Raw genomic sequence first — 13,916 nt, 5'->3', positions numbered from 1 at the left:
AACCTATAGACAGTGATAATAGCCTGTGTTTCACTACAAACATCATCAGAGATTTGAGGGAATGACGGAGGAAAACCTCTGTAGTCTGCTAATTCTAGGTTAGCTTTTGTCTCATGGAAAGTACAGAAATCTTACCAAGTCCAATGTTGACAAATGCTTGTATGACTCTGAGTTAGGGAATGACTTTATAATCTTATTTCTACTAGGAAGCACTTCTAGGTTAGCAGGTTGCCATGGCATCGGGACCCAACATGATGGACCCCATTTGTCTGGTGGAAAATGACAATGAGCTGCTGTCAGTGAACCAGGAAGCTCTACAGATTCTTGAGAAGATTTCTCAGCCATTGGTGGTGGTGGCCATTGTAGGATTGTATCGTACAGGCAAATCCTACTTGATGAACCGTCTTACAGGACAGAACCATGGTGAGTGTTGTACTTGGTCAGGATCTATTTGTTTCACTCTAGCTGATATCTTAGCCTCTTAATTTTCTTCCCTGGTCATATGAAGGGAGAACCAAATTCCTCTCAATAAACCAATGTTTCACTTCTAATTCTCACCACTAAATCACTACCTTACTGTGATCTGTTATCATATTTTTTGTTTTATTCCTATAAAGCAATATTTCTCCTATATATGCAAAAAATCCTACCTTCTTCTACCTGCTTAAGTACTGGGCTCTTGCAATTGTGTCTTCTCTTGAAACACATTTTTGTTTTCTATGGAATATTCTCATCAACATATAAAGATGTTTCATTATCTATTTTCTTAAAAATCCTTCCTGGACTTCATATCCTATTGTGGCTAATACCTCTCCCCCTTTTCAAAAATTATTTTGTCTGGCAAAAAATATAATCTCAATTTCTTTTTTCCACTTTTTTGCCTGCCCATATTTTACTGCAATCCACTTCTTTCTGCCTCTGAACCTCACGATTCTTTCAAAATACTCTTCTTATGGTTATCTGAGACCTCTGTTTTGTCTGATTCATGGATACCTCTTTGTCTCCTTGTTGACCCCTTGCTTGGCATCATTCTCACGATTAATATCCCCTCCTCCTTGAAATGGGTGACAGACAAAGCAGGACATTCTTGAGGAAATAGATAAAGCACCATGTTGTATGCTGGGGTACTTACACTCCAGTAAGTCTGACTTTGTAGCCCCTGGGCTGCTTAGATTATCTGCTGTAACTGAATGTTGCTTTCTCCCCTCCCCTTGCAGGTTTCCCTCTGGGCTCTACAGTGCAGTCTAAAACAAAGGGCATCTGGATGTGGTGTGTGCCTCACCCTTCCAAGTCAGACCATACCCTGGTCCTTCTGGACACAGAGGGCCTGGGCGATGTGGAAAAGGTAAGGCAGAAAATCACATATAAATCCTTTTTATTCTGGATTTTCTCCTTATTGCTTGATGGTCATTGACATTTAACTGCTGTAGTCTATTTGTAAAGTCTAGAAATCACCTATAGTAAAGGAGGCAGACCATGGTTTGTTTGAATCTCACTTCTAGGTAAGGTATCATGGTATGTTAGATAAAATCTTGTATTTCTTGGCACTGTGTGGATGACTTGATTACATTTAATAAATAATTGTTGAACAACTGAATTCTAGACCTTTGGACTTAGTACTGTAGATATCACTGACCAAAATAAAGGTACTGTCCTCAAAGTCTTTAGTCCAGGTGACAAGGCCACACATATGCAGTCAGGTTTAATAAAGTATGATTGTTAAAGAAGCAGATTGGAGAGAGGAAGAAGTGCTGTGTTGCAATCTCCAACTTCTGTCAATTCCATGTGAGCTCTAGGTTGAACGGTCCTTTTGAGTTATCCTGAGCTGGGACAAGGGTGCTGATAAATTATCGAAAGCCTGCTCTGGAAGCCTTTCTAATTAATAGGCCTGACACCTGAAGACTGTCTTTCACCAGCACTCCCAACAGCTGGGGGACTAAGTCCTTCAGTCTTGAAAGATGATCCAGGCAGCACCTCACAGTTTCCATAATTTACAGTTAAGTGTAAGAATGCCTTGGTAAGAAAGTGGAGAAACATCAACCTGGGAGTGAGGAAAGTTTTCTGATTCACCTTCTTAGCTACCAGATGAAGAATGTATTTGAGGGTTGGAGTTAAGATATGGGTTTATATTTTCTATGATGAAGTTCATCAACTACTCACAGAGCATTGTAGAATGCTGTAAGATACCTCTGAATGTGCTGTTTCTATAAAGGCATGTGTTTGTCCTACAAGATACATTTTAAGATGGATTTTTGGTATTTTAGCTTTCTACTAATGGATGAAATAAATTATTTTTTTTCAACTTACTTTGAGACTTATTTGGAAGTATCTAAATTTCTATAGCTTTCTATTTCTTCCCAAAGGAGAATTAGAAATTCTGTATTTATTTTAAAATCATATATCAAGCAATGATATAGTCTTGTTGTTGAAATAATTTATTGTTTGTCATAAATACCACTTCTTCTTATCCTAATTGATTATTTTAAAAAATTGGGTTTTGGGGAAATAAAGTGATGAATAGACTATTTCCCCCCCAAACTCCAATATAGACTCTTCTTGACATGAATCACAGTTTTTGCATTTGTTCTAGGGAATAGCTTCACAACCAGTATAGTAGAAATGATCTCTGGATTTATGCTATTACTTAGACAGTGCTATGATTTATACAAACAAATTTGAAGGCCCTTCATCAGGCTGCACTAGAGCTCAAATGTACTTCTCCACTCACCCTCTGCTCCAGTCAAATGAAATAACTCTATTTTCATTACAAGCCCCTGTATTCTCCCATGTCTAATTTTGCTTCTGTGAGTGTTTCTATCTATGGGACCACCTTCATTTCTTCAATTCCACATTCCAGCAATTCTTTAATACTCAGTTCAAGACTTTGAGGAGGCTTTCATATCATAGATTCTTTCTCCAGCTTTCATAGCTCTATTCTTCCTTGACAAACATAAATTTTAATTTAATATTATAGCTATAAGTTCAACTGCTTATATACATTATTAAGATGTAAGTTTTTTATAGGTACTGTCATCTCTGTTGCATTTATTGTTATGGATGTTTGTCACTGCTTTGAAATAGGCATCTTGAAAGGAATAATTGTCATTTTTAACATGGCTTTTTGAAATCTAAGAAACAGTGGGGAGCATTCAGTAACTTCCTGCAGATATTTATTGATTGGATATAATTTAAATACCCAGTTATGCCAACTGTGGTATATTTTATATGGGCTATGATTAATAAATATTTGTAGAATAAATAAGGGGTAACACTCATCATTGAATACATAATTACACACCAAGTACTGTACTAGATTTTATGTATATGTTATTTTACTTCATCCAATTGAGGGGAAAAAAAGCACTATAAAGATAAGAACGATTTTATATATGATAAAACTGGAAACATAAAAATGTCTTTGTAATTGTCAAAGCTGTCATCTGTATTTATGTTTCTCTTCAAACAATTTATTTGCATGGTGAGTATGTCAGCTGAAATAATAAATGAAAATATGATAGAATAAGTGTATGAATGAATTTCTAATTTAGGAGTAAACTCCTAAGTCTCATGTTCAAATGTGCTTTCTAGGGTGACCCTAAGAATGACTCGTGGATCTTTGCCCTGGCTGTGCTTCTGTGTAGCAGCTTTGTCTACAACAGCATGAGCACCATCAACCACCAGGCCTTGGAGCAACTGTAGTATCCTTCCAGGAACTGAACCACCAAGTTTCACTGAGATTTTGGGAATGGAGATAGAGTCAGTTTCTCCTTCCCTGTTATTTAGTTGCCTTCAGTGGAGTGGAGGGGACTCAACGGCAAAAGAGAGTGATTATAATACTTTTTAATTAGGGAAATGTGGGAATTGTGTGTAGGGGTTTCCTTTTTCTTAACCAAGTTCCTAGTTATGTGACAGAGCTCACAGAACTCATCAGGGCCAAGTCCTCTTCAAGACCTGGTGTAGTAGAAGATTCCACAGAGTTTGTGAGTTTCTTTCCAGACTTTATCTGGACTGTACGGGATTTCACCCTGGAGCTGATGTTAAACGGTCACCCTATCACAGAAGATGAGTACCTGGAGAATGCCTTGAAGCTGATTCCAGGTATCAGAGCATGGCCTGGACAGTGGATGGTCCAATAGAGGGTGGGATCTACTACACACCGTCCACCATCTCTGGGGCTGCATTTGTATCTGAGACTAGATCAAAGTCTGTAGAAATTGTGCCTGGAAAGCAGATTGCAAAGCTCTAGCGACTGGAGTCTAAGTTCTCTTAAGAAAAGTAAAGTGTAAGGTAAAGTGAAATTATTCAAAACCAATTTGTTTTTCATACCATTTGTAACTTAGCATCCAGTGGGTGCTAAGTGGATTTAGTGGGTGCTAAATCTTCTAAAGACCAGACACCTGAGTTCCCTATTTTGGCTTCTGCTTTTTTTGCTGAGGAAACAACTGACAAGATACTTGTTAGACATGAAATTAAAATGAAAAGTCAATCTAATGAAAAAAAAAGTGCATTTCACATAGTTAGGTATTATTTTTCTCAAAGAGGGAACTTTCTAATCCTGTATAGTATATCATCTACAAAATGACTTTATGTTCTAAGTAATCCTGAAGAAGTGTGTGTCTTTTCGATCTATGCCTTTTCGATATTTGCAATAATTTTTAGAACATTCATTTTACATTCCATATCACAGCTTTCTCCTAATTCCCATATATTTACCCATGCTTTAATTACAAATTAATAAATTATTTTAATGGGTTACATTTACAGTGGGTATATCTGATGAAATCTTGAAAGATATATCAATTCTGATTTATTCCTTTTTGTTTTCATTTTTGTTTATGCTTTCTTTAAATATTTATTGAGAAATTGGCTAGGCAGGAGAAGACAACTGTCAGATCAAATATAATCCTTTATGTCAAAGAGGTTATTGATTAGTGGTGACATCTTAAAATTACATTTTAGGTACATTTACCCTTCAGTGTTTTTTACTAAAAATTAGCTAACTCTGTACCAATTACTTTTTAGCATCAAAATCATTTTCCCTAAATAATCTGGTGTCATTCCTAATATTCCTGATATTGTTCATTATCCCTTTTTTGTGGCTCTTCTTTTTAGTCCGGCAGCTCCATTCCTACATGAGATTAAGTGGAGCAAAAAGTTACACTTGACCTTTCATTCTTTTAGCCATTAGTTCAGTAAACATCTAATAGACAATTACTCTACCATGTGCAGGTCTGGGGATACCAGCCATAGGTTTCTTTTACTGGATCAGAAGTCTCCCCAAATATCTCTCCAGAGTTACATCATTGGTATAAGTTTGATGTGCATAGAAGTACTGAATGTCTATGTTAAAGGAGTTATAAACATAGAAGACAGCAAAGATACACAAATCCCTGTCATAAAAACCATCAGCTCCCTTGTCCCAAGACTCTTCCCAGTCTAATCTCTCTTTTTCTGTCCCTCAGGCAAGAATCCCAAAGCCCAAACATCAAATCTACCCAGAGAGTGTATCAGGCATTTCTTTCCAACACGGAAATGTTTTGTCTTTGACCGGCCAACAAATGACAAAGAACTTCTAGCTGATATTGAGAATGTGTCTGAAGGCCAACTGGATCCTAAATTCCTGGAACAAACAAACAATTTCTGTTCTTACATCTTCACCAATGCAAAAGCCAAGACCCTCAGAGAGGGAATCACAGTCACTGGGAACCGTGAGACTCTTTTCCCATTTCCATGGGACAATTGAATATTTTATATATGTGTTTTTCAGTAGTTTTGTGTGATTCCGTATGGAATTTAGGTTTTACAGACATTCATACTCCATGAAGAAATGTGTATATTTTATACTTATCTTACTCTCAGAGATTTAAAAATCTCTCCCCCAAATTGCAAGTCTTGTCACTGAAATCTGTGGCTTCCACTTATCTGAAAAATTCCTACACTAAGAAAAAAATTCACTATCTGGGTATAAAAATAAAATTCCATTTTCTCAGGGGAAGTCTTGTATAGTAAGTGTTCTTCACAAGGAGAATACAAAAAATATTTTGGGCATTTACAGTGGTCCAAAAATAAATATTAGCCCATAAATCACTGAAAAATCCATTCAAAGCCCCAGAATTGGGAATAAATATAATCTGATATAATCTGATATACCCTGTCTCATCTCAATACCTCTGTAATCTATCTTGCTTTCAATATTTCAGATATCCCCTAGTATTTTACATACACAAAAATTTTTTATTTTTTTCAGCCCTGTGGGCTGGAAAACCATAAAAATGAAGAGTCAGTAGGAAAATGAAGCTAGGGATAGTAGAAGGGGGAAGTGGGGTGTGTGTGTGTGTGTGTGTGTGAGACCTTAGAAATGTAGCCTCAGAATCCTGGTGCCTATTGACTGATAACTTAATATTTATCCCTTAAATGTCCTGGCTTATTGAGGTCTGAGTACTCTGGTTGTGACCTATGTGGATACCATCAATACTGGAGCTGTACCTTGTTTGGAGAACGCAGTGACAACTCTGGCCCAGCTGGAGAACTCAGCGGCCGTGCAGAAGGCAGCCGCCCACTACAGTGAGCAGATGACTCAGCAACTGAGGCTCCCCACGGACACGCTCCAGGAGCTTCTGGAGATGCACGCATCCTGTGAGAGGGAAGCCATTGCAATCTTCATGGAGCGCTCCTTCAAGGATGAAAATCAGGAATTCCAGAAGAATCTTGTGGTAATTTCTCTTAGTATTTACTATTTGTACCCTCCTCTTGAAGAAGGGGAGAATATGACAGAATGAAGAGGCATCTGTCAAAAGTCTAGCAGAGCCTTTATTGAACCCATGGCTCATCCCTCTCTCAAGGATAAAGCTGTGTTCCCATCAGGGATAGGGCTTCAAAGGACTACATTTCCTTCTTTTTTCTGCCAAACCTCAAGCAGTTTATCCGGAAATGTCTCTCATCTCTGATGTAAAATCAGTATAGATATCTTCATAAAGTAAATACTTCTGTGGATTCCAAGGCTGTCCAGAGCACCCAAAAGTTATTCTTAAGCTGCTTTCTTTTCCTGTGAACACATTCCCATGACCAGCAACCAAAATTTCTCTTATCAGCCCCTCATTCCAGGCCATTTTCAACTTAGGTTGCTCCTTGTATCATTGAATATAGAATCACTGAATGTTACAGATGCAAGGAACCACAGAGATTAGATAAGGTAACTCCAACATTTCAGATGAAGAACCTGAAGGGAGGCTAAGAAACTTTCCTATGGTCTTACAGAGAGTTTTCAAGATTGTGAGTAGATCAAATCTTGTGATTGCTATTTTATTCCCTGTACTCCAACAGAATGCTTTCCCCATGAGGACCACAGTCAGACCAGTCCTTCTACCAGAGTCCTTGAAAATGTATCTCCTCTGTTCCTTGCTTCTGGTGACATCTCTCTACATTTCCCTTGCAGGAAATCATAAAGGATAAGAAGGAGGGTTTCTTGCTGCAGAATGAACAGGCATCTGTCAAATACTGCCAGGCTAAACTTCATGAGCTTTCCAAGGCCCTAATGGAAAATATTTCAGCAGGCACTTTTTCTGTTCCTGGAGGTCATGAACTTTACAGGGAAGCAAAGGAAATGCTTAAAAGGGACTATTGCCAAGTGCCCAGGAAAGGAGTGAAGGTGAGGGATAAGGGGAGCATGGGGAGTCTACAGAATAGAGTCAAGGGGGTTTCCTGAAAATCTGAGAGCACAGCACCAGGTGTGGGTAATGAGAGAACATGGGTATATCATGACAGCTTTAGCTCTTGAGGTCCATACAATGTTCTTTATTCCTGAGGAGAAATGTCCATTCCCACAAAATGACTATGGGTTTCTAAAATTCACGAGACGGAACAGAAATTGTTCATTTCTTCATCCAACAACGTGCTTTTTGATGTGCCAAGTGCAGACGATTTACAAATCAGAGTCTTTGTACTCAAGGCTGATCACAAGAGAGGAAGTCCAATACACAGACAATTGCATACAAAGTTATAACACTTGTGAACTTGCGAAAATGGGCTACATAAGTAATAGTAACAAATGTAATAATAAAAAAGTAATAATGATAATAAGAATGTAGCTGACATATTTTGAACTGTTATTGCCTATAGCCATAATGCTAAGCTATTTCGCTATACTCTTTAATCCTTCAAATAACACTAAGAAGCATCTACACTTATTGTCAACATTTTAAAGATCTGAACAGAGAGGCTTAGCAGGTTAAACTAACTTGCCTAAAGTTACAGACAGCAAATAGCAGAGGAAAACAGCAGCACATTTTAGAGGCAGTATTTCACATTGGGAAGAGAAATATATAAAAGCACCAGACATCCTGGGTTTGTAGAACTGAACATAGTTCTGACTGGCTGGAATCTGGAGTGAGTAGAAGGAAGTAGCATGGGGCTAGATACTGGAGGAAGACAGGTCGCTGTGAGTAATTTAGGCTTGTAGTGAACCACTGTAGAATTTTAAACATGAAGCAAAAATTACATGGACATACTTGTTTTTGCAGCACTAATCTCCTCAATGGAATTGTATGTTCTGTGCCCTTCTTGGTCCCTCAGGCAAACGAAGTCCTCCAGAGCTTTCTGCTGTCACAGGTGGCAATAGAGAAATCCATCCTGCAGGCAGATAAAGCCCTCACTGATGGGGAGAAGGCTATAGTAGGTATGGAGTAGGGCTCTGGCGGTCCTGCAGTTCCCTCTGACCGGTGTGAGAGTAAAACCTTCCTGATAAGGAAGAAGGAACCTCTTCTCCATCTGTGGAACAACTCTGCTACATCCAAAAACAGCAAGGGGAGTTGTGGTTGAGCATGGTTAGATGTCAGCCAGACAGAGCCTCTCCCATCACATTCTGAAATGTGCTCTTGGTGGTGTGGACACGGGGGGCGGATTTCAGAGATTTCCTACCTCCGTTTCCAATTTTATTTGGTCTCTGAGGTCAGGAGGGTAGAGATCAGTCCTTACCTTATTTTCATCCCTCTCTAAAATCTTCTTGGGGCAGAGGAGCGGGCCAGGAGGGAGACAGCTGAGAGGGAACAGGAGCTGCTGACACAGAAACTGCAGGAACTGGAGCAGCAGATGGAAGCACAACAGAGGAGTCTCCAGGAAAACATAGCCCAGCTGACAGAGAAGCTGGCGAGGGGAAGAGAAAACCTACTGAGAGAGCAGAATATGATGTTGGAGCATAAGCTGAAGGTAGGTCAGGCTGTGGCCTTAGTAGTGCTTGACGGTCATTACCCTTGTACATCAGGAAGGGATGGGCGAAGGTTACAGCAAGACTATGGAGGGAAGCACCACTGCCATTTACTGCTTGTGATTTATTAAAACCCTGAAGCCTTTGAATCCTTCCTAAGCCTTTGAGTTCTACTCTATAAGTAGACTCTGGAGAGTTCAGCATGATTATGGCTCCTCCAATCCCTTGGAGAATATAAATAGTGTTTGGATATCCATTTTGAGAATTTTTAAATGATCTCATGAGGCTTCATTAAACAGATATTCCAACCACATATATTTGATATGAGCAGCAACTGGTTTGCTTTACCAGGATCACTGCCAATTACCACGAACCTTGCTACCACCCAAAGACCCTGAGGTAGATCTATGCTGTCATAAAACTATTGGAAATGTCCAGACTTAAAAACATAGAGAGGCAACGGCTTCTAAACTTGCTGCATTGTCTCCAGGTGTGGATAGACACCCAAGCTATCATGTGGCATAGAGGGAATTCTCTCGCTGTCCATCTGGATGTGTTTATAACAGATTTCTATGATTTGGATGACTGCACCATCTTGAGTGGGACTGAGAATTAGTGCAATCAGACCAAGGTTACCTCTCACCTCTCATTTTTTGGCTGGAACATATATTTGTCCTCATGTCAGGCTTAGCTTTTTGGCAAAACCCAATGGTATGTGAATATTAGTAAGGCTGTAAACTATACTTTCTCTTAGTGTTCAGGTCCAAACCAGTAGATATTCTGTGTTACAAAATTCTCCTTTCATGACTGAGTAAGAAAGAACAATTTTAGCAGTGAAACAAAGATAGTTTGCAAAGTTTTAAAGTTTGACAAAATGTAATCCTTGAAAAAAAATGGGGATTTAAAAAGTTTTACTTTCCTTCTCACTTTTTTTTTTTTTTTTTTTAGGTCCAGGAAGCTCTGCTTAAAGAAGGATTTAGAAAGAAATCTGAGGAGATGAATGCAGAGATAAATCATTTGAAAAATATGATTGATAATACTAAAGATGATGATACTCCCTGGCTGACACTAGCCTTGGACAAATTTGGCAAAGAGATCTCTTCACTATTGTGCACTCCAGGCAGACTTCTTGGGCATATTGTGAGTGGTGTGAGCTCCCTATTTAAAAAGAAGTAGCTCTCCTTTTAAAGAAATTATAGATACATAATATATGTACATGCTCTGGCCTATGTTTGGTGTGAATGCTTTTCACTTTCATTCAGCAAATCTTTAAATATAAAAAGTGATTACTAGAAAATATCAATGCTTGGCCCACATTAGGTAGAATAAATGCATGGACACTTTGATATAGCATGTTCACTTTTAGGAAATATGTGTGTGCAAAATCATATATATGTATATATACATACATACATACAAGAGGCCCGTTGAGGCATCCCTTTTAATGGCAAAAGATTGGAAACTACTTAAATGTCCATCTATATAAATTGGTAATATACATTTTCCATGTACATATACTGGAATACTATGTAGCCAGTAAATAAATTGACAGTGGAGGTTTATATGTATAAATATAGAACAACTTGAAGATATATAGTAAAGTGAAAAAAATGAGGTACAAAACAGTTTGTATAATCTGTTCATCATAAAAAAATGCAATTATTATGTGCACTCATATATATGTACACATAGAACGCCTCTGGAAGATTCATTAGAAAGTGGTATCATTGGTTCCTTCTGGGGAGAACAGCTTGGCATTAGTGATGGAAGGGACACATACTTTTCATTATATCCTCTATCTTTTCAATTTTGTAAAGAAAGCTTGTATTATCATTTCTCAAATAACAAAGAAAACATAAAGTATAATACTAAAAATGATAATAAATGGAATGTGAAATTGACAATTAGATGATAAAATTGCTTATTGCTTCTAGAAATGACATCAGTCTGTTCAATGAGTTGGATCAGAATACTAGAAAGCATAAAATTTGCATCCTAATCTTGTTTTCACTTCGGCTTTGTTTTTAATCCCTTATATTTCTTCAAAAAGAAGGTATAAACTTTCCTGTTACCCCTTGAAATCTCAGCTACAGAAGACTTCACTTCCTCTCTTTGAGTTACACTTCTAAGGTATTGGAAGAAAATTACTAAACATTAAGAATATGCACTGGTGAGAGGAATCCCATCGTTCTTGAATATTCATTGATGGACTCTCTGCTGCAGGCAAGGGCCAAAGATGTGATGTATCATTGAAGAACTGGGTGCCCTGATAGTACTGGAGATTATAGACCCTGACGCATGGAGGCCACCTGTTAGCATTTAAACATCAGAAGCCCAAGTACATACCATAGTGATGAGAATCATGGTTTGTCTTAGCTGAGGCTGCTATAATAAAATTACCGTAGACTGGGTGGCTAAGACAAGAATGTTTATTTTTCCCTGTTTCTGGAAGCTGTAAGTCCAAAAGCACGTGCCAGCACTGTTGTGTTGTTGGTAAGGGTCCTCTGGCAGCTTTACAGATGGCAACTTTCTTACCGTGTCCTCACATTTTTGGGAAAGGGAGGAGGCAGGGAGAGAACCTCATGATTCTTTGTTATAAGGGCACTAATCAGATTCATGAAATCCCCATACTCATTACCTAATTTCCTCCCCAAAGGCCCACTTCCAAGTACATTGGAACATTGGAAGTTAGGGTTTCCTCAAATGAGTTTTGGAGAACACAAGCATTTAGTCTATAACGTGGTTGGAGTGGCAGCCAGCCGGACCTGAGCAGAGAAAATTCTGAATATGGCAAATAGAACAGGGTGTCTGTAGAGTCAAAAGGGAGGGGAGGAAACAATCAAATGGAATCAAGGATGTTTACCAGGAGGCTGAGAGGTAGCCTCGATAAAAAAGACACAGTCCATAACCCTGATCTAAACCAATTTCAGATCATGAACCTATCATCTGGAGGAGAGGGCAGGATCCCAAGAGAAAGGACTCTGCAACTCTAGAACAAGGTTAAATGATAATGATTTCCCCAGTCCCCCTCCTAGGGGACCTCTGGAAGTTCACTTAGTACCTGTGTGCTAGGAAATGGGAATGCCCACATGTTTCCATGACTCTTGGAATCAGGATCCAAGTTTGCAGTGATACTCAGATCCTGAGAAGACTTCACAGTCTCCCTGTTAAAGTAGAGGCACATAGGATCCTGGTAATAAATGCAGTCTTGGCTCAGGTGCCATGCAACTAATTTGGTCTAGCATTTGTTTTCAAATAAAAGTAAAGTTCGTCTGAGGACAGAAACCATTACATATTTTTCTGTACATCTTCACAGAGTATGTTTAGGCACAGAGTGTACTACGTAAGAATCTGCTGGAAAAACAAAAGACTGACACATGTGTGACATCAATTGCCAGATTTCTATGAACACTCTAAGGGTCTTTGGTAATAGATAGTTTGGATTTTACACACTAGATTAAGGTCTCTAAGGTGACCCTTTAAGCCTTTAAGGTCTTAAAGGTTAGCAGAGCAAAAGAAACTTTTCTGGTGTAGTCTCCTCCTCAGTGACTTCGTGTATCACAGTCTCTGTGCCTCTGCAAGGATGTTAACACATCTTCACTGGAGATTTTAAATGACTCTATCCAGTTGTGGCTTCAAGTGTTCAGAAGGAAGAATGGCTTTGACTTTTAAGGAAGAAACTATATAGTAATGAATATGTGGCCAATAAATGGTAGGTTTTAATGAAAAAGCAAACTGTTCTATAGAAATATTGTATATCTGTTCTCATTGAGAGCTTGAATTAAGCAGATGTTCTAATCCCTTAGACTAGAGACACCCTGAATTGAAGAACAAAAAGAAGTCTTGACTTTTTTAGATTTGACATATAAGGGACATCATACAGTACTTGTCTTTCTCTGTCTGACTTATCTTACTTAGCATAATGGGCTCAAGGTCCATCCATGTTGTCGCAAATGGCAGAACATCCTCCTTCCCTGTGGCTGAATAGTATTCCATTGTGTATATGTACCACTTCTTTTTTATCCATTCATCTGTTGATTAGTGTTTAGGTTGTTTTCATATCTTGTCTATTGTGAATAACAGTGCAATAAACATGAGAGTACAGATATCTCTTTGAAATACTGTTTTTATTTCCTTTCAATAAAAAATAATGAAACCAACTTGTATTGATCACTTAAAAAAAGAAAAAGGCTTTCAAAAGTAGTTAACAATTTATTCACACATCTAGTACTCATTAAGGAATACTTAGTTCCAATTATTTACACTGTTTACTAAATTCTTATGCCCTACCTGCCATTGTTCTGGATTATGTGAAGAGAGCAAAGTAAAGATCTTGTTCTCATGCAGGTTACACCCTATAGGGAACTTACATAATATTATGGCAATATTTAGGCAGTAATAAATGTTGCAAATATATATGTCTTATCTGGATAGTGATTAAGACTCAGAGTAGAAACCAAATAGTCCTTCTTTAAGTTTGGTTTCAATCTACTCCATCTTGCCTGGGAATATAACTCTGCATTACTGAATCCTAAGGACCAAATATGATAACGTTAAAGCATAGTAAAACCCAGATGCATGGTGATTGAAAGAATGAATAAATAGATGAATGTTTGTATGAATAAGTGAGTGTAATATTTCTTTATCATTTCAAGGGGTAATAAATATCCCTACCATTACCCATTGTCAAAATAGTAAAGGTGTTTGCTGAGAA

The 13,916-nt window shown here is 38.2% G+C and overlaps 1 protein-coding gene across 1 annotated transcript; it reads left to right on the top strand.

Annotated features, from left to right (window-relative positions):
• Nucleotides 1-230: 230 nt before the first annotated feature.
• LOC307068703 (guanylate-binding protein 6-like) lies at nucleotides 231-10,378 on the top strand (the record flags this gene model as incomplete). Its single annotated transcript, XM_079726731.1, has 10 exons — nucleotides 231-423; nucleotides 1,218-1,345; nucleotides 3,589-3,698; nucleotides 3,902-4,098; nucleotides 5,463-5,708; nucleotides 6,433-6,713; nucleotides 7,436-7,648; nucleotides 8,572-8,674; nucleotides 9,011-9,204; nucleotides 10,151-10,378. The coding sequence occupies exons 1-10, from the start codon at nucleotides 234-236 to the stop codon at nucleotides 10,376-10,378; spliced, it is 1,890 nt and encodes a 629-aa protein (XP_079582857.1). The 5' UTR covers nucleotides 231-233.
• Nucleotides 10,379-13,916: the final 3,538 nt, after the last annotated feature.

Source organism: Hyperoodon ampullatus, assembly GCF_949752795.1.
Source record: "Hyperoodon ampullatus genome assembly, chromosome: 2".
Classification (NCBI taxonomy): domain Eukaryota; kingdom Metazoa; phylum Chordata; class Mammalia; order Artiodactyla; family Ziphiidae; genus Hyperoodon; species Hyperoodon ampullatus.
This window is presented reverse-complemented; position numbering and strand designations above follow the sequence as displayed.